The 23,956-nt window shown below is 41.0% G+C and overlaps 1 protein-coding gene across 5 annotated transcripts in view; it reads right to left on the bottom strand.

Moving 5' to 3' along the window:
• The window catches only part of SPAG9 (sperm associated antigen 9), a 113,628-nt gene that overhangs the window by 64,167 nt on the left and 25,505 nt on the right, over positions 1–23,956 (bottom strand). For 2 of the 5 annotated variants that reach the window (XM_054976190.1, XM_054976192.1), the window contains exons 4-5: positions 11,643–11,737; positions 4,251–4,407 (exon numbers count right to left, since the gene is read on the bottom strand). In XM_054976190.1, the coding sequence (XP_054832165.1) occupies positions 4,251–4,407; positions 11,643–11,737 (252 nt within the window). Of the gene's footprint in view, positions 1–4,250; positions 4,408–10,453; positions 10,615–11,642; positions 11,738–23,956 lie in introns of those variants that run through there. The other 3 variants (XM_054976191.1, XM_054976193.1, XM_054976194.1) reach the window with 2 other exon arrangements.

Here is a 23,956-nt window from a genome sequence, read left to right as displayed (position 1 = left end):
AAACTGTCAATATTAAGCATACCCACACAAATCAGGTATACGGCCAGGAACAACAGTAGCGAAAAAAGGAGTGATTTTGTGACACTAGTGCTATTTTTCTGCGACATTCCTTTTCATCTTTTATAAGCAGTCTTTCCGTACACAAAAATATTTGTATATGTTTTAACGTTTGTTTTATCAAATGGTTTTATATTGTTATTACCTGCCTTGAGTCACAAGATGCTCTGGAGAAAGGCATATATGTATTTTAAATAAATATACATGCCTAACAATGCATATCACAAGTTACTTTTTTGCTGTTCTTTCCAGCTGCTATATGTGAGTGAGTGGTGTGAGTAGTGGTCCTGTCTGAAGGCTTGACTCCCCACCACCGTTCCCAAGCGCTGAACACAGCCACTTGAAACCCCAAGCAGCCTTCTGGAGGGTTAGGACCTTTCCTTTTGAAACTTCCCAGTCTCCAGGTTCATTCTGGGAGCACTTGCACACATACAGTCAGTAACTCTGGACCCCAGGCTTAAATGTAAGTTGTTTATGAAGTTCAGAGGAGTGTTTGAGAGGCAGGAACCACTCTACCAGGCCCAGAGCAAAAGGGAATGAAAATAACAACAGCTTGCCTAAGCTTAACTAAAACTATCTGACCAGACTTAAAACTTGCTTGCTAACTTGGCATTCTCTGAAGTAGCTTCCAGGTTGCTCATACTCGCAAACAGAAAGAACGTCTAAAACCATGCCAGGCAGCTCTCACATGCTGATAAATCAAACTGGATGCTCAGAGGCCAGAATGAACAAGAGTGAGATTGCGTTAGAGCTGCTGTGAGGAGCCATTTTTAAAGGGCTGTAAGCCAATTAGGGTACACTGATTTCAGCATTGCTAGAATGAGAAAGCAGGGAGGGCAACCGGAGCTGATACTCCTTTCCCCCCTAGGACATCTTGCTTGGAACAACAGGCTGCAGGCGCAGTTAACTGGGGAGCCTGTTCACCCCTGACAGGGTGGCAGGCCAGAACTGGGCCTGTGGAAACTTACAGGCCTGAACAAAAGTTGCTCAGGCTAGGGCGGCCGTATGGGTTATGAGGCTGTCCTAGACAGGTCCCAGTTCAGAATTACAGCTCCCCGCACTTCCCCGGAATCCAAGCACTCCAGCATTCCGAACTGCTCTGCAGTGATGGATTGGCAAAGCTGTGTAATTTGGCATCTCTGCTTTGCCTTACTGCCTGGGACATAAGTGGTAGCCTACTGGGTTCACCAGTGGTTCATCTAATGCGCAGCCTCTTTCATGCAGTGGCCAATAAGTTACCCTATAGGGCTAACGAACAGAATACAGAGGCCAGGGCTTCCCCCACCCTGCCCCATGCACTCTATCCAGACTCCCTTTAGTCACAGCCATAGATGGATCAATCCTCCATAAATCTAATCCCTTTTTATAGCCATCTATGCCAGAGGCCATCAATACATCCACTGGCAATGAATTCCACAACCAAAGTACTCATAGCGTTAATAAGAACATCCTTTTGTCTGTCCTGAATCTACTGCACAGCAACTTCTAAGTTCTAATATTATGGGAAACAGAGAAAAATTTTCCTGTCCACTTTCTCTACACCGCGTATAACGTTATAAACTTCTATCATGTCCCTTCTTAGTTATCTTTTCTCTAAACTGAAAATCTCTGACTCTTTAGTCTAGCCTCATAAGAAAGCCCCTCAACTCCTTAAACATCTCGGTTCCTCTCTTCTGTATTTTTCCCAGGTATATGCTTTTGGGGGAGAGAGATGGAGATCAGAAATTACACAGTATTCCAAATGAAGCCACACCATAGATTACAGGGCTTTATGCACTCCATCTGGGCCTCAACTGATGTGGTTTCAAGCAACTTCCAAGCATCCTAGACATTCCCGACTGCCTTCTCAGCTTTCTCCTGACTAGTCCCCACTTTTCTGTAAGGCCCTCTCCTTTTGAAACTAAATGTGATTGTTTGGGACTTTGTAAGCAACTTTCCATGAACTTATAAACCGAACTTAATAGCGCTGCAGTCACCATTTCCAAGTGGTGCAACATCATCTACGCATCACACTAGGTATTGAGCTCTACTCAGAACCAAGCCCAGTGTCACTTTCCCCCGTAACTGGATCTGTGTCCAAAATGCATAATAATTTATAACATCATGAAACCTTGAATCGATGGCATGATTTGAGCACACACTTACCCAATCAATGTGACAGCAGTTGTCATCGCCCCTTATTACATTTTTAGGGCAATCTATTATCATTCATGGGCGTGCCTTCACAGAATGCCTTTGCAAATCACCTCTGGAAAACTATTTGAGCTACCCTGTTTAGTTCAATTGCAGCCCTCCCATGCTCATTTCTCCTGTCCCGCCCAAAATCTCAGCAATGCAGGTCAGCATCAATTTTCTACTTTTCATTACTAAAGATTTGCAAAGAGAGGAAACTGCAGTCCAGAACTCACCCATGCAGGGAAATAAAAAAACTTGGCATCGTGCACACATTTCTCAGCCTCTGTATTCCAACTGCATCCTCAGAAGAATGCAGGACACAGACCACTGACTTTAGCAAACAAAAAGCTTCCAACAAATGGCCTGACCGCCAAGAAAAAAGGACCAAGGAAACCTCAGCAGTTAGTTTGAACAGCTGAACAAAGGAAAAGACTAGCCCAGTTGCATAACTAAAGTTCTACCGATTAATTGGAATTGTTGCATTTCCGTTTTTGCATTTGACATAGGAGATTTTTCTGGCCAAATATTAGTCAGTGCATTCTCAAAACACAGTGTGCGCACTAATGAGAAAGTTCTGAATGTCATCTGTTTATTTTAATTTCTAAACATCATTTATGGATCTCTATATTTCTCCTACCCCACGCTGCTTCCTACTAAGAATCAGGAGCTACCATGAAGTTCTCAGAACACAAGGGCACAAGATGTACAGTTCCACATTTTTACTCTTGCGATGTGCCTGAGGATGGGTTATGGAAATCCCCCTCCCATGTCACTTTGCAGTAGTGTGTTTACACAAAAGATGCTAATGTAATTGTAAAGCTGGTATACGACTGCCCTTTCTAGCCAATTTCTTTCATGCCTTTGCCTGTATTAATATTTATGTCCAATACAACTCATGAGAGGGAGGCTTTAATAAGCTTTTAAGTGATATGTGAAAACAACTTTAGTTACTCTGAAAAAAGGTCTTAAGCGGTCTTCATTTTGGAAGCTTTATTACAACTCAGATTAATGCTCCTTTAAAAGCTTTGGAACATCTGCCTTCTGTACCACATTCTCTCTAAAGTGTTGTGTTATTTTGTCATATAGGCAGACTGCAATGTTAGGTTCCCACCTGACTGTAGAACTGTGTCACAGGACACAGAAAAAAGTGGGAAAATATCTTCCATAAGTAGGTAGGTTTTTATTTATGTATTTCCTCCATAGTATTTTTCACTTCAGGGCATTTCAGTATTCAGAGCCCTTGACAGAGCATAAAAGATGTCTCTTCACCAAACAATCCCAATTCATGCTTTCGAGATAGCAGTACACAAAGATGTAGCAGAATTTAAATTATCACCTTTTTTGTTTGGCTGGTTGGTTGGTTCGTGGACAGTCTACGCCAAGCTATATAGTTGCTTCCATGATTTCAGTTTTGAACTGCCTAAATTTTTTTTAAAAAACTGAAAGAAATTGTATCACCATGAATGTTAATAAGCCATTCAAGATGGTATCTACAGTTCAGAAAAAAGTGAGAATACCTTAAATGTCTCTAGAAATATTATGACCTTGATGTCAGATATGTCTGAAGAATATCTCATGGAAGGCACAGCAACATAATTTATACTCCTTTTCCTATAGGAAAGTCCTACTCCTTTCCCTGTAGGAAAATCCTAGATCATAACTTTGATAATACTGATAAGCCAATGGAAAAATGTAGCCTATTTGTCCACTCATAAAAACAAGAGATACATAAATAGGCTGGACACATCTAAGGGGAAAAAACCAAACAGTGTTCCCAAAAACCAGAAATCAAGATTTGTGCTGCCCACAATCCCAAGTGCAACCTCAGATCCATTTATCAAGACACAGAACACAAAAAAACTTACCTTCAACTTACCTGGAAAGACTCACAGTTAGAAAGGCGGGAACTAAAGGCAGACATTGGACATTTAGATATCATCTACAAACAATGCTATCATATGAAATATTTCTATGAATTATATTTAAGTTGAAAATACCCCCCTAAACCACTGGCTCACCTTTAAACTGGTGTTAGAACGTGGCTGACTTAGTTCATGGAACTTCCAATTATCCGACCCAGGAGTTTCCACTGTTCCTTTCTGAGCGTCGGGGGTAATAAGTGCGTCTCCTGGAGGTAGTGGAAAGAGGCCCAGTGATATAGGACGTTCCTTTCTGCTGGGGGAAAAAAATGTTTTTGCTTCAGTTTCTTATACTGCATCTGCTAATAAAACTGAAGAAGTAGCAAGAGCTGACAAAAAATTAAAAATTCAAACCAAAGATAGGGGGTGGAATTTTTTTACAGCGCTTTATTTTTCTGCAGGAAAAGTTCCATACCTAAAGATGTGTTGTTTCATAAAAATAACAATAATAAATGTTTGCCATTGCCAATACAATATTAAGCAAGTTTGGCCATTTCAAATTTGTAATTAATATTTAGGTGATTATCTCTGTGAATTTGTAAAGAATATATGCATGTTTTATAGATCTGTAAACTGGAGCGGGGGGGAACAATTACATATAATAATCCAAATTTTAAAAATCAAGTTATGAGTTCACCTGTCTGTGCAGATTAAATCAAAACTAAAGCTGTGTCTTCTCTCACATTGCAGAAGGGATCGCATAATCATCAACCTGACATGGAAGTACATAGTACTACAAATGCTGTGATGGAGAATGACACGGAAGCTCAGGTGCCCCAGTGACATCCATGGAACAGCGTTGAAATAGGTAAGCAGGCAACTACACCCAAGGCATATATCATACATAGTACTTAGGGTGTGCTAAAATTAGCATGTTGACAGTTTCAATACTTTCAGGTTTTTCTTCAAATTAAATGATGTAAGGGAATAGTGCATTTAAATTTTCACTAATTCCAAGTATGTGTTGCTATTGGGACATAAAATTAACGTATACAAAATAAGTCAAAATTAGCATACTAAATCTGATTACACACTATTGCAGCTACTGTCAAATTTTCCAATTCCTATTTTTCCAGGAAACCCATAACATTGGTTTAAACTGAACACATTAAGGGGATTGTTTATAACTGCACTATGACAATGTCCACTGTCATCAGTTATGACTGTAAAAACCTGAAGCCTTCATTTATAGCAATGTTGTGGAGGTGGAGCATAAAATTGTTATGACATATTTCATATGTACAGAAGAAAACAGAGGACACAGAAATTAGGCTGAAAACATGCAACAACCATGGTGAATAGTAAAGAATAAATCTATTTGCAACATCCTTTACCATTGTTACCTTATTTTCTTACAACAAAATAAGCAGACTTTCAAAAGCTATTAGGACAGAAACTTCTAGAATTTGTAGTGGAGGTAAGGTAACAGAAAACTTCAAAGGAAACACACATGAATCTTCTATATACTGTATCATTTTGTTGTGCGACAATTTGTAAAATAGCATGTTCAGACCAAATTTATTCAGTACCAATGTTGTTACACTAACAGTAGTCCATGCAAACATCTCAGGCCAGACACAGTCGCCTGAAAAGAAAACATCTGAACATTTGAGCCGGTGCCAGAAGAAACTGCTTCCATGTAACTACCTTCAAAGATCACCAGAGCCAATCAATAACAATCATCCTAGTTTCGGTTCTTGTACATATGATAAATGGATATTAGCAGGGCTTTTTTACAGCTGGAATGCGGTGGAACGGAGTTCCGGAACCTCTTGAAAATGGTCACATGGCTGGTGGCCCCGCCCCCTGATCTCCAGACAGAGGGGAGTGTAGATTGCTCTCCGCACTGACTCCCCTCTTTCTGGACATTGGGGGCAGGGCCACCAGCCATGTGACCATTTTCTCCAAGGGCAACCCACTGAGTTCCACCACCTCTTTTCCCAGAAAAAAAGCCCTGGATATTAGTATCCTACCCAATCTCTTCCAGTGTAACCATACCAGATCAAATGGAGGCCTCTTCTGAAAGCAAATGCTATGGACTGTATTGTTGTTCTGACCCCTCAGCACTTGTAAGGCTTGCTAAAATAATTAGTGCTTCTGCATATGGACCATCTTGCTTGCAAGCACTGGCGTGTGTTGACTATGCATACGGTGAGGTACAACAGCAAGCTTTTAATATCCACATGCCTTCCTCTAACCTGCAATAACTTTTAATGAGAACCAGTTCCTACAGAGTGGTTTGTATCCTAGCACTCTGCTCAATGAAGCTTGAAGCCAATGGAAGAGCCATTGAAGTTGGAGGAAAGCTCCAAACTTTGCTAAGTGAAGTGGTAGGGTCCAGTATTTCTGATCGAGGGACCAATCCTAAAACCAAAAGCATTTCTGATGTGCAAGCGTAGAAGCAGTACTACCCCAGGCTTGCACAGCACTGGTGAGTATAAATTGCCTCCAGGCAAACAGAAAAGAAGATGAGAAAGGGTTCTTTTTTTCAGGCTATTATGGTTAAGAAGGGGGGGAGTGACTTTCCTTGCTGGGAATCTCTTTTAGACCAAAGGTTCTAAGCACCCGGGTAATCAGCTGCCACCACTCAGCTACCTCCTGAGAAAATCTAGACTGACCAACTGGGGAGGTGCTCAGTTCTACAACGAAAAAGTAACAGGGCAGAAACCCTGGAAAATATCTTATAGTAAACTATGTAGTGCCCAGGTGTTCTGGCGTATCAGGAAGAGATTCAGGCTGATTCCGCACAAGTTGGATAATGTACATTCAATGCACTTTATCAATTGTTTGAGGTGGATTTTTTGTTCCGCACACAAAAAAATCCATTCCAAATGATCTATAAAGAGGATTGGAAGTGCATTATCCAACATGTGCGGAATCACTCTCAGAGAAATATCCCAGAGAAGTATATTGTACTAAGGAAACAAAAAATGTCTTTATAGAAAGAAGGTTTATTATCGAAAAGGGGAAATGGTGGGTGACTTCAAAAGGGGACAAAACACAAAACCCAAGTAAGAACACACTATCACACAGCACATAGTCTCCCTAATAAAAGCAACAATGTTGGTCTAACTCAGCTAAATACACTTTACTTAGGTTGTAGGAAAGTTCCTCAGAGCATGTACAGAGTTCCTTGCAGAACCAAGACAGTGGAGACGTCCTTAACTCCTGGCCCATTGGTCTTGGGGTTTCAAGATGTTCCAAAGCTAGGGCCAGAAAAAAATCTACAGCTCCAAGATATTTATGGACAATGGAGTCTGACCTAAGCCAGTTTCTCCAGTGAGACTGATCAGTGGGTCCAACCAATCCCCAAAGCTCCATCTCTGATGTCAGAGACTATTGCTACCAATCAGACAATAATTACAGAATGGTCCCACCATATTAATGGCTCTGAACTTCCATTACAAAAAAGGAAACCTGGCCAAAACTGGTTGTCAAAAAAGGGTTAAGTTGGCCAGATACCCCCCAAGATGGAATGGAGGACGAAGTGTTGTTCTCATAGAAGACACAAGGGTCCAAGAACACAAATGCTTTAGGTGGCACTCTTGAGCCATACGGAATCTCAGGGATCTGTAACACAGGCTGCTGAAGTGCAACTAATGATTTACACCATCATCATACCTTTATTGGCATAATAGAAACATAAGGGAGCATTTGCAATCCATAGGAAGTCAAGACCATATACATAACAAGAACATAAAATTAATATAACATCTCATTTTACAGTGTATTTGGATTTGATCTTAAGTATTTCCTCCAAAATTTTTGCAACTTCTCTGGTAATTTCTGCAGCCAAATAATTCCGTAAGAACTAGCTATTGAACACAGAATGATTTACACTATTTGGCATAAACAGACATGCTACTAAAAGTTTCTTGGCTAGTAACATATACAAGTTTTCACTGACCCAAATGTGTTAGGATCAATGGCATTATAACTTAGGTCACTTCTGCACACAGCTCCTGCTTCACATTACTTTCCTCCCCAACTGCAGTAGATTTAATTTTCACTTTCTCAAGACATTTCATGAACTTTGGAGGGCTGTGAACGCAAGGCATTAAAATGATACTGCAGTCCTCACCCCCATAAGTATTCAAGACATTAGACTAATCATGAGCCAGACAACCGTTGCCACAGCAGTGGTGTTGGGGGCAGAAATGACATGATGGGGGAGATAGATGAGTCATTACATTTTCCCAGTAGCTCAACACCAGCATTTGAGAAAAAAGAAAATCTTTCTCCTAGAAAAGAAACACTAGAGGAGTGGAGAAAGAACAATATTTGGATCAAGCTCAGCAAGTGAGTAAATGGTTACACATTCCCTATGTAAGAGTTACTTTGATTGGAAAGACCCCCAGATTAAGTGGCATGCTAGCTTTAATGTAAACCACTCCCCTATATATTTGTATTTTTATATGTGCATGAAATGCCTTTATGTCTGGAAATGCCATTCCGCTAAATACACTACTGATTCAATGCAAAGTCACACACTGTTAATCCACTTAAGTAAGTGAAGGTTAATTGTGGACTACTAAAATCTCTGCAGCCAAATTCTCTATACTTTAGAGTAACATGGTACAAACTGGGTTTCCCTGACCCTACTTAATACAAACGCTTTAAAAAATACTGCTTGCATACTACCTATAGTACCGCTAACTTTTTTCAAGTTCCAAGTAATAAGAGTTCACCAGAAGTCAGTATAGATCCTTGCAAATCATTATTTTTGACAAAACAGATTACGTTAACTCATAGTGAAGTTACTTAACTTTCAGTGAAATCGTAAGCAGAATTACTCCAGTCTAAGCCCATTGAAATCAATGGGCTTAGATTGGAGTAACTCTCTTTCAGATTTCACTGTTTATGGTTTAAAATTCGGAATTTTCCTCCACTGCTGAAGTAAATCGAATTAGATTCAGTTTTTATACTACCTTGGCAATGTGGGAGTCAAAGCAGGGAGCCTCTCTCCACAGAGCATGTATAGTATGAGATACCAGGGACCAGGGCTTTTTTTCAGGGGGAACGCGGTGGAACAGAGTTCTGGAACCTCTTGAAAATGGTCACATGGCTGGTGGCCCCGTCCCCTGATCTCCAGACGGAGGGGGGTACAGATTGCCTTCCGCGCCACTGAGCAGCGCGGAGGGCAATCTAAACTCTCCTCTGGCTGGAGATCAGGGGGCGGGGCCACCAGCCATGTGACCATTTTCTCCAAGGGCAACCCACTGAGTTCCACCACCTCTTTTCCCAGAAAAAAAGCCCTGCCAGGGACCAACACCATACTGTGGCTTCTCCCCTTTCCAACATTAACTCAATAGCCTAGTCTTAGAGGTAGGGCAGTCTTATGGAATCTGCCTACTTGGCACATTAAATAAACTTTGGGGGATATGCAATTTGCTTCACCTTAAGTTGGCAAGGGACCAAAATTTAAAATGTATTGCCCAAGTGGTCCCAATTATATAATCCACTATGCTATGAAGAAATCAATTCTACGCAGATTTTATAAACTGTGAAAGCTGCACTCTTTATTTTTGTTTAAAGAACATAGGAAAACTCTGCCTTAATATATTATATGACAGTAAACTGCCCAATGCATCATATGTTAATTTTTAAAGTTTTTAAACGTAACAGAAGTTCTAAGAAAGCCATATTGCTGTGTGCGACCACAGTTTTGCTGCTGCGCTCTTAAAATGAGAACAAACAGCATACAACGGGAATGAAAAGAGCTTTGGCTTAACAGAGGGGATTAAATCCACGTTTTCCCACTTTAAAATACTTAAAATGACTTTGCACCCCAGCAGTTAATTTACAAAAAACCTTGCAAAAGGAAGCAATTATAATATTTTGCCTTTGACAAACTATTCACTAGCATATTCTGTAGAATCCTCTGGAGTAAAAAAACAAAAAAAAAACCCAGACTGAATAAATGAAAGGCCTCTGCTGCCACAGTAGCAGGCAGGCTGTCCAGTATTAGTCAAGCACCTGACAATAAAGCTTTGTCCACAACGCTGTCGCACAGCATTTTTGTGTCATTTACAAGGTACGGTAATGAAAAGGCTAATCTGGCTCTCAAGAACATAACTGACTTTGTAAGTCTCAAAAGAACGCACAAAGGAAAAATTCATTTTATGTTCTCGGTAGACAGTTCTAGGATTCACGCAGCCTATGTATGCTGAGTTTAAATAAGGATTTGAAATCAGAATTGAACACATCTCACCATCCTATTACCCCCATTTCCCAAGAAGAGAAATAACGGGGACCCCGAAGAACAAAGAATATAGCTGGCAAAGGTTCAGCGGTCTGAGTACCTGAGAATCCTTGGTAAGTTCTGCGTCAGAGCTGGCACACCAGTGGATATAGAAAAGTGCACAAGCAGCAAAACAGAGAGAGACACTAAAATCGCTGAATTAATGACCACCGCCCCTCCAACGAAGCCAAACACAAATAGCAGCATGCATCCAGGACTCATGGCGCTGCGCTGGCATGGTGAAATGCAGGAACCAAGGCTACACAGGGGACAAGGGAGTATCTTTGTAGCGAGAGTCTGTCATTCAGCCGCTGCCACAAAAACAATGCCATCGGCAGCAGCTTTCCAATCTCTTCCGCAGCCGCTCCAAAGCCAATGACATCACCTCGCTCTCCTCCCCCACCTAACAAGGAAAAAAAGCCACCACAGAGCTGCTTCTCTTCTCCCTAGCATCTATGCAGCAACCTAAAGATATAAGCCAGCTTGAGAGCCGTTTTCCCCTCCCCGCCACTTTCAAGCTTTGTAGTGTAACTCAGCTCTGGTTCATTGGATGGAAAGATCTGGCAACTACATAACATAGTCACCAAGCTTTCTGAGAGAAGCTCTCTCAGGAACATGTGGACAAAAGTACCAATCATGCAAATGTAATTCAATTATTTCGAGTCCTTTCGCTGGAAATCCTTTCATTGCTGTTTTTGCATTGGCGTGGAAGACAAAAGGAGAAAACCTGCTTTGCCAGAGCTGTAAGAAGATACGTTTACACACTTAAAGCAGTAGTGGATAATTGCAGCCAGGCCCCCACATTGTCTCAACAGCACAGCCATTTCCATCGCCACCTCCAGATTTCTAGACGACTCTCTGCACACATTCCACCCATGCATAAAGTTGTTCTGATTTAGCCTAAGCATTAGTGAGGACAACAACACATAAAGCCTTGAAGATATGAACAGATTAAGCAGGGCTTTTTTTCTGGGAAAAGAGGTGATGGAACTCAGTGGGTTGCCCTAAAAAAAAAAAGGTCACATGGCTGGTGGCCCCACCCCCTGATCTCCAGACGGGAGTTGAGATTGCCCTCCGCGCCGCTCGGTGGAGTGGAGGGCAATCTGAACTCCCCTCCGTCTGGAGATCAGGGGGCAGGGCCACCAGCCATGTGACCATTTTCAAGAGGTTCCAGAACTCCTTTCCACCACGTTCCAGCTGAAAAAAAGCCCTGAGATTAAGGCCTGGGGGAAAAAATCAATAAGGCTTACCTAATTCTACTGTGCATGATGGGCTCTAGTTGATCACCCCCAGTCAGTTGGTGAAGCTTGGCTCTTTCCAAGTGCTCCATGTAATTATGAATCATCTGTTATCAAATGGAAAAATATAAAGCTAAGAAGTTTTAAAAATGCTCCATGTCTGTTTCAGTAGAATAGGAATGAATGTGTGCTTTTTCTTTTTCATCCTTCCCAATAAAATAATTAGGCACTAGTAACATTCAGTTATAGAAGTAATGAACTTAAACATATTCACACAATATATATTTATACACACACACACTTAACAACTGCCCTTTAGAGTCAATTCATTGATCATTTACACTGATGCAGTCTTTATGACTACACGGTCATTAAATCAGCATAAGCACTAAGTTACCCACACTCAATGAATGACACCCCTCCAACACAAACAGCACAGTACAACACACACAAAAGTAGTTTGTCACCCTTGTGCAATCGATAGAATCAGCCAGCACCCAGTGATGAAGTGGAAAAGAAATTCCACAGGAAACCCGAGAAACACACAAAATACATATTTTCACCATAAACTTGTGCACACAAAACCTGACACCAATCCCTTCTTTGGTTACATCTGTATTTTGGCTTATCATTTTAGAATACATACGGCACTAGAAACTAAAATTATTTTAATGCAAGCTTTAGTGCATATATTCACAAATATAACTTTGGTTATTAGGCAAATTTCAGAATACTTTCTAAAATAATTCGAAATATAAACATTTGATTAATGTTTAAAAACTGAAAAAGGAAGACTCAACATTTAAATAACTATTTAACTCAAAATACTGTCTGGACTTAAGAGTTAAAAATTTAGTTTTTCTATAACACAATTCGTATTTCTAAAATGAAACATTTTAGTTTCTTGCATTGTAAATTCTGGATTATGATTATATTCTAATTTGATCATACTAAAATATTTCATTCGTTTGGAGCGGAAGGGTGAATACAAGTAAACCAGAACTATGTATTTTCTTCTACTGTATGTACATTACATTACATGTATATTACATGTACATTAGCAGAAGTGTTTTGACAACAACAAATGATCTATCTGAGTTTATGGCTCAGACAGAAGCCAGAATATACATACAGTTTGTATGAAATAAACTTATTGTGATATTGGGATCATAATTTCTACTATAAACTCAAAAATGGGTACTTAAAGCAGGAAAAAAGTGAAGTGGGACTCGGATTATCATTGCAAAGTTGAGTTTTTCCCCATACACTGCAGGCACCCAGAGTGAGTAGAGGTGGCTCCAACTCTGTCCATGGTGATTTCTGTAGCTAATAGGAAATAATTTGAATTAAAAAAGCAGATTTTCAGTGAAATCCTAAGCAAAGTTACTCCAGTCTAAACCCATGGATTTCAATGGGCTTAGACTAGAGTAACTCTGCTTAGGAGTTTGCTGTCACAGCAATGGTAAGAAATTAAGATCAACTAAATCATTTATACAATGTTACAAGAGGCAAGAAGGTATGCCCTGCTCACCCAGATTCCATGAAGAATGGGACATGTAGGGTGGCACACTGTGACCTTGTTTGTTTGTTTGTTTGTTTGTTTGTTTGTTTGTTTGTTTGTTTGTTTGTTTGTTTGTTTGTTTGTTTGTTTGTTTGTTTGTTTGTTGCCTGCCTTTCTCACTAAGACTCAAGGTGGATTACATATTGCGAGATTAGTACAATCAGTATCAAGGACATTTCCATACAGTGTCAAGGACATTCCATAAATAATGCCATAGGATTGTACAAAGACATAGCATTAGCAAGAATCCAATACAGAGTTGAAGAATTGCTGACACAGAACATAATCAGTTCTAGGACTGACATTAGATAATATGAAACACAAGTGATATATAGGAATACATATTTTATTTATTTATGTCATTTATAGTCTGCCTTTCTCACTGAGACTCAAGGCAAATTACACAGTAATCTGTACAATCAGTAACAAGTACATTTCAATACAGGATCAAGGACATTTCCATAAACAATGACATAGGGTAAATAGATACAAGTTTAAAAGACATAGCATTAGCAAGAATTCAATAAAGAGTAGAAAAAATACTGAAGCAGAACATAATCAGTTCTAGGACTAACATTAGACAACATGGAGCACTGGTGGTACATATTTAAAGCAGCAGATAATACGTAAGGCAATATAGTGGTGAAGTCTATCGTCCCTAACTCATCTGAGACCCCCTCCCTACAATACTGCCCTCCTATCTGAGTAAAAAGCCTTTTTGAAAAATTCAGTTTTGCATTCTTTGTGGAGAGCCAGGAAAGTGGGGGCTCTCCTGACCGCCTCAGGCAAGCTGATCCACAGAGTAGGGGCCATCACAGTGTGTGGGCTGCTGTTGATTTCGCCCATGTGCAGGCTGGCACCTACAACAGATCAAGTTCAGAAGAGCAAAGCTGCCATAGAGGGACATAGGGAGGGAGGCAATCCTGCAGGTATGCTGGGCCAAGGCCGTGAAGAACTTTGTATGCAATAACCAATACTTTGAATTGAGCACGGTAACTGATAGGTAGCCAATGGAGTGACTGTAGGATGGGAGTGATGTTCATGCTCCTGATCGCTCCTGCTAACAGTTGAGCTGCAGCATTTTGCACCAATTGGAGCCTCCTAGTCAATGTGGGGCTTTCTTAGCTGGGATGTAGCAGGAAAGGGATCTGGGGATCCTAAAAGAATTTAGTTAGATATCCACAGCTACACATCTTTGCTGATTCAGGACCCTCAATAGCAGTCTGTTGGAGCTAATGTCAACTAAGAAAAAAGTCAGGTGATTCTGCTCGCTGGCCCAGTTATTGGGTACAGTGGGACGTATAAGACATTGAAGCATCTCTGTTCCTTCTCCCTGGATATGATATCTACCTCCTCATGGAATATCAGCTCAAGAATCTTGTTATAATGTTTTCCTTATCAGTACTCTTAGAAGTCACAATCTAAGAACCTGACTCTTGACCTAAGGGTATGAAGACGTTCACATTTCCAGCCTTGATATGGAACAAAAAGATGCATACATAAAGTTACATGTCCAAAGAACTCTGTTACTCTTTGACAAGCTGGCCAGCAATTTCCTTAAAAGAGAACAGAGACTGAAGACAGAGTCAAAAACTGAAACATCTACACACTTCTTTGGCTGAACATTACATTTTGATGCAATAATCATTGCTGCAGATCATATAAGAGGAAACTAACAAGTGCATCTCTAACAAAATGACCACTCCGTTCGTCTTCAGAGGGCCTGCTGTGAGTTCCCTCACCATCTAGGCTCAATGGGTAGCAACCAGAGAAAGGGCCTTCTTTACAGGACTTTTTTTCTGGGAAAAGAGGTGGTGGAACTCAGTGGGTTGCCCTCAGAGAAAATGGTCACATGGCTGGTGGCCTCACCCCCTGATCTCCAGACAGAGGGGAGTTTAGATTGCCCTCCACGCTGCTCGGCGGTGTGGAGGGCAATCTAAACTCCCCTCTGGCTGGAGATCAGGGGGTGGGGCCACCAGCCATGTGATCATTTTCAAGAGGTTCCAGAACTCCGTTCCACCGCGTTCCAGCTGAAAAAAAACCCTGCTCCTTTATCACACTTGATCTTAGCCAAAGGCCAAGAAGCCTATGATAAAGGGCCTTCTTTATCATAGCACCAAAACTTTGGAATTCTCTCCCCAGGGAGGTTCATCTGTCTTCCACTATCGCTGTCTTCTACAAGCAAGTGAAGATTTTTTTTGTTCGATGTTCCTTCATTAATGCTTATTAACCCTCCTAGTTTTTATGTGTCTATTGTTTTATTTGTTTAGATATTTTATATATATATTTGCATTTTAAAGGCTTTTTAATTTTTGCAATATTTTAATATTCACTGCCTTGGGGGTGCTGAATTGGGTGGAATGGTGGAATAGAAATTTTTAAAATTAAAAAAAAAATCTAGGTTTAAACTACTGGTGGCAACACAGCAGATCACATTGTGGGTATTCAATATGTCAAAAGATTGTTTTTCCAGCCTTCAGGGCCATTTAAAACGCCAAGCCACAATAAAAGGTAGTTCTATCTTATTAGTGTCCAAATGAAGCCAAATACACCATGTTTCCTTCCCAGAATAATTGCGCTAAATGAATTCTTCAGCAAACATTTTTCTGACATCATGACCATTATGCAAGTCAAAGAAACAGACTTTGATCTGCCAACAGCCACTTTATTTTTTTTAGTATACTATAGGGAAATATGTTAAATCACAACAATCTTCTCCCATTGAGGACTATTACAAATATAATCATCACTTGGTTAGAAAAATGAAGCGCAAACAAGGCCAAAGCTAAACAAAACAGACAAGCTAGGGGGATAGCAAGGAATAAGAGCTCACAGGGGAGTTGATAAACAACCCCCTTTCAGGCTGAGAGTGTCACAGCCTTGAGTGAGCCAATTTCCCCATTTCTCTCTGGGTTTCCTCTACACACCTTTAACAGATTCTCAGTAGCTGAATGATGGTATTACTTTCACTTCCTACATTTGAGCTGAAAAGATTGAGAAAGCAAAAGGTTAGTTCTTTCACTCCTTTTATGATCTTACTTTCTATCAAACAAGCCCATGCAAAGAGTCATAACAATAACCAAAAACAGAGTATTTATACCTCTATTACGTGCCATTTGAAGAGACATCATAGTTTTAGCATTATTACTCTGCATGGATTGTACCAGTTATTAGACGACTTTTGTGAATGAGCCCAACTCCCTAAAATGGACTTTGTCACACAAAATAGCAACATGTAAGAAAGAATCCTATCCTCCATCATTTACCATCTCTCACTCCTGCCTCAGCACAGACTGGTGGCTTAGGCTTTAACACCTAGCCAAGCTATCTTCGTTAAATTTTGTTACATCCAGCAAGCTGAAGAGTTCTATGAGCTCGAAAGATTGCACAATGTTTTTTGTCAGTTTGGTGGGGCCTAATAAAAGGCATTTCACTGATTTTGTTCTTGTTTTTCTTGTTGTTCTGTGTGGACCAATATGGCCGTACTTTTTCTACTTCAGCCAAGAAAGAGAGGGAATTGTCAAGAGAATGAAAACAGACCTAGGTATAAACTATATTTACACAGAAGGTAATATCACCACCCAAGGTCTTGATAAATACCACTTTGGTCTTAATAAAAGGTATTACACAGATTTTGTTCTTTTTAGAACAGAATGTGCCCAGAAATTGGGACATGGGTGGTCACACTTATTTAACAAAGTAACAGGGCTCCAATGCAAAGCAGGAATGAAGACAAAAGACTGGAATTTATCAGAATAAACAGATTGTTTATTGAGAGAAATCAAACTACAAACACAATAATATTCAGGGATTCAACAATACATGACAGTAGTAAAGAGCATGAGAATAGCTGTCCCCAATTCCAGCACTCACACATCTATCCCTACTGCGCAATGTGAATTTCAAAGAGTGAAGGATTAGAGGGGAGGAAATAAAAGGGGATGGTAAAGAGGGTAGAGGAAAATATATTTTTGCATAGCAATGTCATCTGTAGCAGCTTATAAGGTTCCAGGGTCTGAACAGCCAGGAGGACCTCGGACAAACAGTAACCTGAATGTCAGAAGTTCCAAGATGGGTCACTTGGAACAGAAAACCAGGTAGCATTCCAGGTAATGAATTCAAGAAAGGTACAAAGGGCAGTGGATGTGAAACAAGTATTAGGGAAAACAGGCGAATTTAGATCCTCAAGGTACAAAGACACAATTCCAAGACTCACTATGTGTTGAAACAATGAAGATGTTGTGGGCTGGGACAGCCCAAGCAGAGTTGTCCAAGTCCAGTCTGAGGTCAGAGCACAAGTCCAAAGCCAGGAGAGAGTACAAAGTCCAAAGTCCAGAATCCAAAAGCCAAGTCAGGAGGCCCGTAGGTCAGTTACCAGTCAGAGTAAGGGCGATCCAGAAACAAGGTCGAAGCACAGTCCAGGGGTCACACAGCAAGGCAAGATCCAGCAGAGTGGCCGCAGTCAGAGCAGGATTCTGACATGTTGCTTCCACGCCTCCTGGTCTTCAGTGGCTGGGTTTTATAGACAGGCTGGGCTTACAGCCAGCTGCTTGGGAGCTACCCTGTGCTCACTCCTCATCACTCTCAACAAGCAGCTGGCGTCTGGCCAGGAGGTATGCACTTTGCCACCTCTCCTGCAGCTCCACACACTACTTTTGTCTGCAGCACCCTCTGGGTGAGGCTGGAGGTCTGGGCGTCCTTGGCTGTGCTTCACCAGTGGTGCTGGAGCTGGAGGGCACTGGTGCCTCTGACTCAGCTGCTGACTGAGGACTTTGGGCAACTGGTGGCAGGGCTTCACCAGTGGTGTTGGAGCTGGCTCAGCTGCTGGCTGTGAACTCTGATTAGCCAGCAGCTGCTCTTCCTGGTCGCCGGCCTCTGCTGAGTCAGGGCTGGCTACACGGAGCTCGCTTCTCCTGAGGAGTCAGGGCTGGCTACATGAGGCTCCTCTCCTTCTGAGGAGTCCTCACTTTCAGTAAACCCAGACTGGCCCATGACAGAAGACAACTCTCATTACAGGGATTAGGAGTAACAGAAACAATGGTTGAATTCTGTGGGGTTCGAGGCAGGTGGAGTAATCTGAAGAAAACCTCTGGATGGGGGAAGAGGGAAAAGGTTTCAGGCAAAGAAGAAGTGTGCTTGGAAGGAGTTCTCAAAGCCAAAGGCTTTCAAAATAAGGCCAGCGGGAACAAGGAAGAGTAAGGGCATAACCACAGCAGCCTTCTTCAGCTACTGGTTTGATAATCTTCTGAGGTATTCCTGTTTAGCTAACCTGAAGATGCACAACAAGGCATAGTGTTGTGATTGAACGGAAACGCCCTAGAATAAAAGCTACAGAGCTAATCATGTCTCTATTTGATTAATGGCTGTCTTTCTGTGCCAAGGCTTCACCTTTCCATAGCCAGACTAGCCAGTCACTGTACTCCATAAATGAAATTCGACCATGAAAATGTGCTGTTGTCTTTCTTCGGGCCTGGTTTGGGTAAGCCAACTGAGGCTTATCCAGTACTTTAGGTAAACAAACAACTGGATGAGGGCAAACAAGACCTTTCTAAAATGACAAGAAAGATGGGGTTCTTCACAGACCAAAGAGGGGTAGAGACAGAGGCCCCAAAACAAAGACAGGAAGGTCATGGCAACAGTATCTGGTTGGCAGCACTTATGAACAAACGTCAATTGTTAAAATTAGTTACGGCAGTAACTTCTTAAGTCAAGATGTTTTCTTGCAGAGAAACATTCATAATCTTCATCATGTTAGATACGGGAATGCTTCCTCCGCCCCTAAGTTTCAACTATAGCATTTCCATAATGAATTATATCAAAATGTCAAGATGAGCCACTGTAGAGAATAAGATATTGCAGTTGAGACACTTGGATTTAGATTTCTGGAACCATAAAGAGCTCATACCCTGGTAATGTAGTTGATCTTTAAGGCGCTACTGGACCTAAATCTTGCTCTTCTACTACAGACCAACACGGCTACCTACCTGGATATAGCCATTCTTAAGAGTGTTCCATCTTTCCACACAAAATTCTTCTGCGAACATTTCCTCTTACATTTTACACTGTGCAACGACTTATACTTTTCTATGCATTGCTAGAGCACGTCAGTTTGTACCAGACACCATGAGAGAAATAAAGTCGTAAGATGTAGCAAATTTGCACTCTTCCAGTAAACCAGCTTGCCCCAACTTCAGTTAACACAAATATGCCTATAGGGGGAGGGATAAACAATTTCTTCTTAATGGATGTCCATTCTCTTCCCTTGGATCTTGAAAATAATTCTCCCAAGAAAATTCTGTTGCAATCTTATAGCGAACAGATTTTCTACAGTGTGGGAAACGTGTACTTTCTACACAGCAGGAAGAAGGTTTGCATATATTAGCATTTTGTTCACCTTGGATGTAGCAGCATCTCACTGGAGTCCTAAGGAAGCCCTTTCCTTGCTGCCTCCATACTATGACCCACTCAACACTACAATATCCAGCTTTACTTAAACATTAGAAAGCTTTGATAGATTTTTGTACATCCAACTTCAAAATAAATAAAGCACTGGAAAGCCTTTTCATGACCGTAATTCTGCAAGAATATGAGAAGTAAGTTGGTGACCAGTAATTTTACCTCATTATCTGATCAATAATTAGCATTGTAAATTCATATTTTATGCGCTGCCAGAAAGATCACCATAATTGCCCAAATTAACAATCACAGTATTTAATGTTGTTAGCCAAACTCCTTTAAGACTGTGATGCTTAAATTCAAAACAGCAAGATCTCCTCCTCCTCGTCACAGGCAGTCTTAGTCAGGGCTTTTTTTCAGGGGGAACACGGGGGAACGGAGTTCCGGAACCTCTTGAAAATGGTCACATGGCTGGTGGCCCCGCCCCCTGATCTCCAGACAGAGGGGAGTTTAGATTGACCTCCGCGCTGCTCAGCGGCGCAGAGGGCAATCTCAACTCCGCTCTGTCTGGAGATCAGGGGGCAGGGCCACCAGCCACGTGACCATTTTCTCTGAGGGCAACCCACTGAGTTCCACCAACTCTTTTCCCAGAACAAAAGCCCTGGTCTTAGTTCATCTTATCAAGCAATGATCATTTCATCGTTATAAGCAATGAACTGTATAGACTAGAATTAACTCTTAACTCATCACCCTACTCCCCCACATATATTCATGTAGTTTCAAAATATATACATACATTTTCACATTAATACAATACTATTCCTGAAAGTTTACTACACCATTCCAGTAAGGGGGGCTTATGTCACTTAAAACCATTTTTACCATTCTACCTGGAAACAGAAAATACATCAAAAACATGTGTCATGCCATTTACTAGTACACATTCGATTTTTAATAAAACAGTTTATAGAAGTTTAGAAGAAGTCACAGGACAGTTATCACACATTGTTTTCTAACAGAAAGTGTTTAATTATATTTGCTCGATGAAAAAGAAGAATTCTAAACTAACTTCCTCCCCTGGGCAAGAAGCCTGAAAGTAAAGAAAAAATGGGGCTGTAAAAAGTTAAATGACTTTTTCAAGATGCTAACATATGTGTTTTCTGTAATTGTCTTCTCTTAATGACTGAAGCAAGTGAACCATAAACAAGTTCACAGAATCGCTTTCAACTTCTGCAATCCCTCTAAAAACTGTTTCTGAGGTATGAAGAACTCAGAAATGGAAAGGAATGTCACTTGAGAGAATATAACAGCAGCAATCACTCCTACCTTGTTACAAAAGCTTTTCTAGAAACATAGCTAGAACCAAATAAGAATGGAAGAGACAATTTCTGCTAATGTATCCTACATGCCACATCTCTCATTGCTGCATTCTATTTTGTTTCCAAGGGTTCCCCAGTCCTCCACAAGAGATTTTTTTTGATGGGGCACTGTGGGAAGGGGGAGAGAAGCCAGTACTAGGGGTGTGCAGGAGGGGGTTGATTCGGGTTTCCCGCTTCGGGTTTACCCAACACGGGGGGAAATTTCGGAAATACCTTAATTCCGAAGCAGCAAGCCGCTTCGGAATTAAGGTACTTTACTCGCTTCGGTATGCTCTGTAAATATTTGGAGCATACTGAAGCAAGGGGGGCAACTCCCCCCTACTCCCTCGGGGCATCCCTTCCACCCCCCACCCTCCTGGGGAACCCCTCCACCCCCATCCACTTACCTCACCTGGTGGCAGGGTCAGCTGTGCTGCGGGCTGCTGCCATAGTGGCGGCAGCACAAGGCTGCGATGGCCTGGAGGCTCCGCTTGCAAGCAGCGGCGGGGCCCTTTAAACTCAGCCCCGAAGCTTTCCGAAAGCTTTGGAAAGCTTTGATTCGGGATATCTGAATTGGGGCCAGCATGCGGGCCCCGATTCGGATATCCAGAATCTTTCTGGATCGGCTCCGCTTTGGGTATTTTTACCCAAAGCGAATACCGAAGTGCACAGCCCTAGTTGGTACCATTCACAAGTCACTGGGTCCAATCCATAATGTATAATTCTGGCTTAATCAAACCTTTGTTCCTAAAGTATCTGCACTGCATTAAAAGATCACAATACTTGTTTGCTAGTCCTTTCCAAAAACACAACACTGGAAAACAAAAGCTGTAATGAACACTTTATCTGTACCTCACCAAGCTGAACTTGTACTAAGGGGAAAAAACTAGCAACTTGCTACTTTGCTAGTTATTTCCTACCAGCCCCAACTATCTTTTCACCCCTGAAAAGACTTCCAGACTTCCACTACTGGAGCATAACTGAGGGGGGAAAGTGACACGGGGAGCAGGAAAGTAAGTGGAGGGTAGAAGGAAGGCTCAGCAGCTCTTGTCAACATGCCCATTTCTACATGCCCTTTCCTCTGAACCTCTTGTCTACATGCTTCAAGTCATGCTTCGGACAAAGAGAGCTGTGGCTCTCAAAAGCTTATGCTTCAATAAAATTGTTTAGTCCTAAAGGTGCTACTGGACTCTTTACTATTATGCTTTAAGTTAGACCCTCAAACCCCACTTTACACAGGATTTAAAGACACCAGTTCACCTTTGTTGTATGTATATAGTTTAGATTTTAGGAAGAAAAATCTATGAATATGTTCTTTAGACAATTTTCACAGTTTTCTTAGCGCTCCAGACTCTTACTTCGGAAGAAATGGCAAGACTTTAAAAAATGGATTTCCACAGCAAAAGATAAAGATACAAAAGTCATCTTTTGGATCTCCAGGAAGGCTCCTTTCAATGCAATTTTGAAAATGCCAGTTGCCAGCACAACCATAAAACTCAAAGGTATTGCCAGACCTCTAACAGAGAATGCCAGTTTTCAAGTCCTTCTTGCTAATAAGGCCAGAGATCTAGACAGTGCAGTGCAGTGCTAAATACTGAAAAAGAAGCAGCAGAGAATGGCAACTATATACTGCAAGTACGTATGTAATTATCTGTGTAGGGAATGTAACCTGGACAGCAGCACGTTTTGACCAACCACTTTCACGTAAGACTGCCCTGTGTTTCTGAAATGGCCACATCACACACTAATGTTTTTTTCTCAAGTTATTTTAGATAGCACTTAACTTAAAACTTTTATGAATGTTGGAGTAGCAAGCATAATCCCAACAAAGGAAGAAAAAGTCTTTCACCTATATATTTCCCATCAGATGATTATATGATTTCATTTTAATTTTTATCACATTCAATTCATTACGATTTCCCTTTGTGTTTTATGGAACTAAGCAGAGTTACTACTATATTTGTCACAATGAAATACAAAAGTCAGAAGGTACACAAATATTTCGATAATTGCTACAAAAAATACAAACTGTGCCAAAACTGAAACATATTTCACTCACATTAAAAAATTCATTATTCCTGCAATAATGTCAAGTATGTTACTTATAAAATACTGTCTGCATATCAAAGCAGCAGGATTGCATTTGATATCCATGCTTTCAGTTAAACATCTGCATGCACAGGCTCTTAAAGGCAACGTGGACCTTGATTTTTTTGCAACACTCCCAATTATGTGAAATGCGTACAAGGCTCTCTTCAGAGGTTCAGCTGAAGACATCTGAATAACAGGCACAATCCCACTCCTCTGTACACATCTTTAAACGTCTGCACAATGATTTGTTGTGAAACACAGATAAAGTGTCATTGGCTTGGATGCTGGCTAATGTTTTCAAGGACACAAGGACATCAACCCACAGAGTCAGTCCCCCCCCATGGCAACCTGAAATGTCCCCCAAAATCCTGTTCTACAGAGGGGACCCCCCCCCAAAAAAAATAGGATTTAAAGGGGCATCTCAGGTTATAGGAGAACAAAATAGAAAAGTCACATTCCATGAACGGATGTTCTTGCACCCAAGAAACGTTACCCTGGGTCCAACCCACGAGTTCTGCAATATTCTTATACTTTAGACACCTACTATTAATTAAATATCCATTCCAAAATCTAATACATACTTTTAGCAAATGAAATCTTTAAATTACTACTAAGACAGTCAAGTGCTTAACAGTCACCAGAATCACCGCCACTACCATTACATTTAGGAATATTATGCATATTTGAACAGAGAGTTTCTTGACATTCATCACAAGCAAACGTACAGTAGACATGATTTTCTGCAAGAGCAGTGTTGAGTTTCACATACTGTTTTGCTCTGGTGCTAGATTACTAGTTCATAGGTTTTCCTTTTAAAACTTCCATTCCTCTTCATGAAAATGGGCATCCTTTTCCATTTTTATAGGCAACTATATTCTTACTAATATTAAACAGTAAATAGCATAAATGGGGAGCCTTTC

The sequence above is a fragment of the Eublepharis macularius genome, chromosome 4, assembly GCF_028583425.1.
Source record: "Eublepharis macularius isolate TG4126 chromosome 4, MPM_Emac_v1.0, whole genome shotgun sequence".
In the NCBI taxonomy this organism is placed as follows: domain Eukaryota; kingdom Metazoa; phylum Chordata; class Lepidosauria; order Squamata; family Eublepharidae; genus Eublepharis; species Eublepharis macularius.
This window is presented reverse-complemented; position numbering and strand designations above follow the sequence as displayed.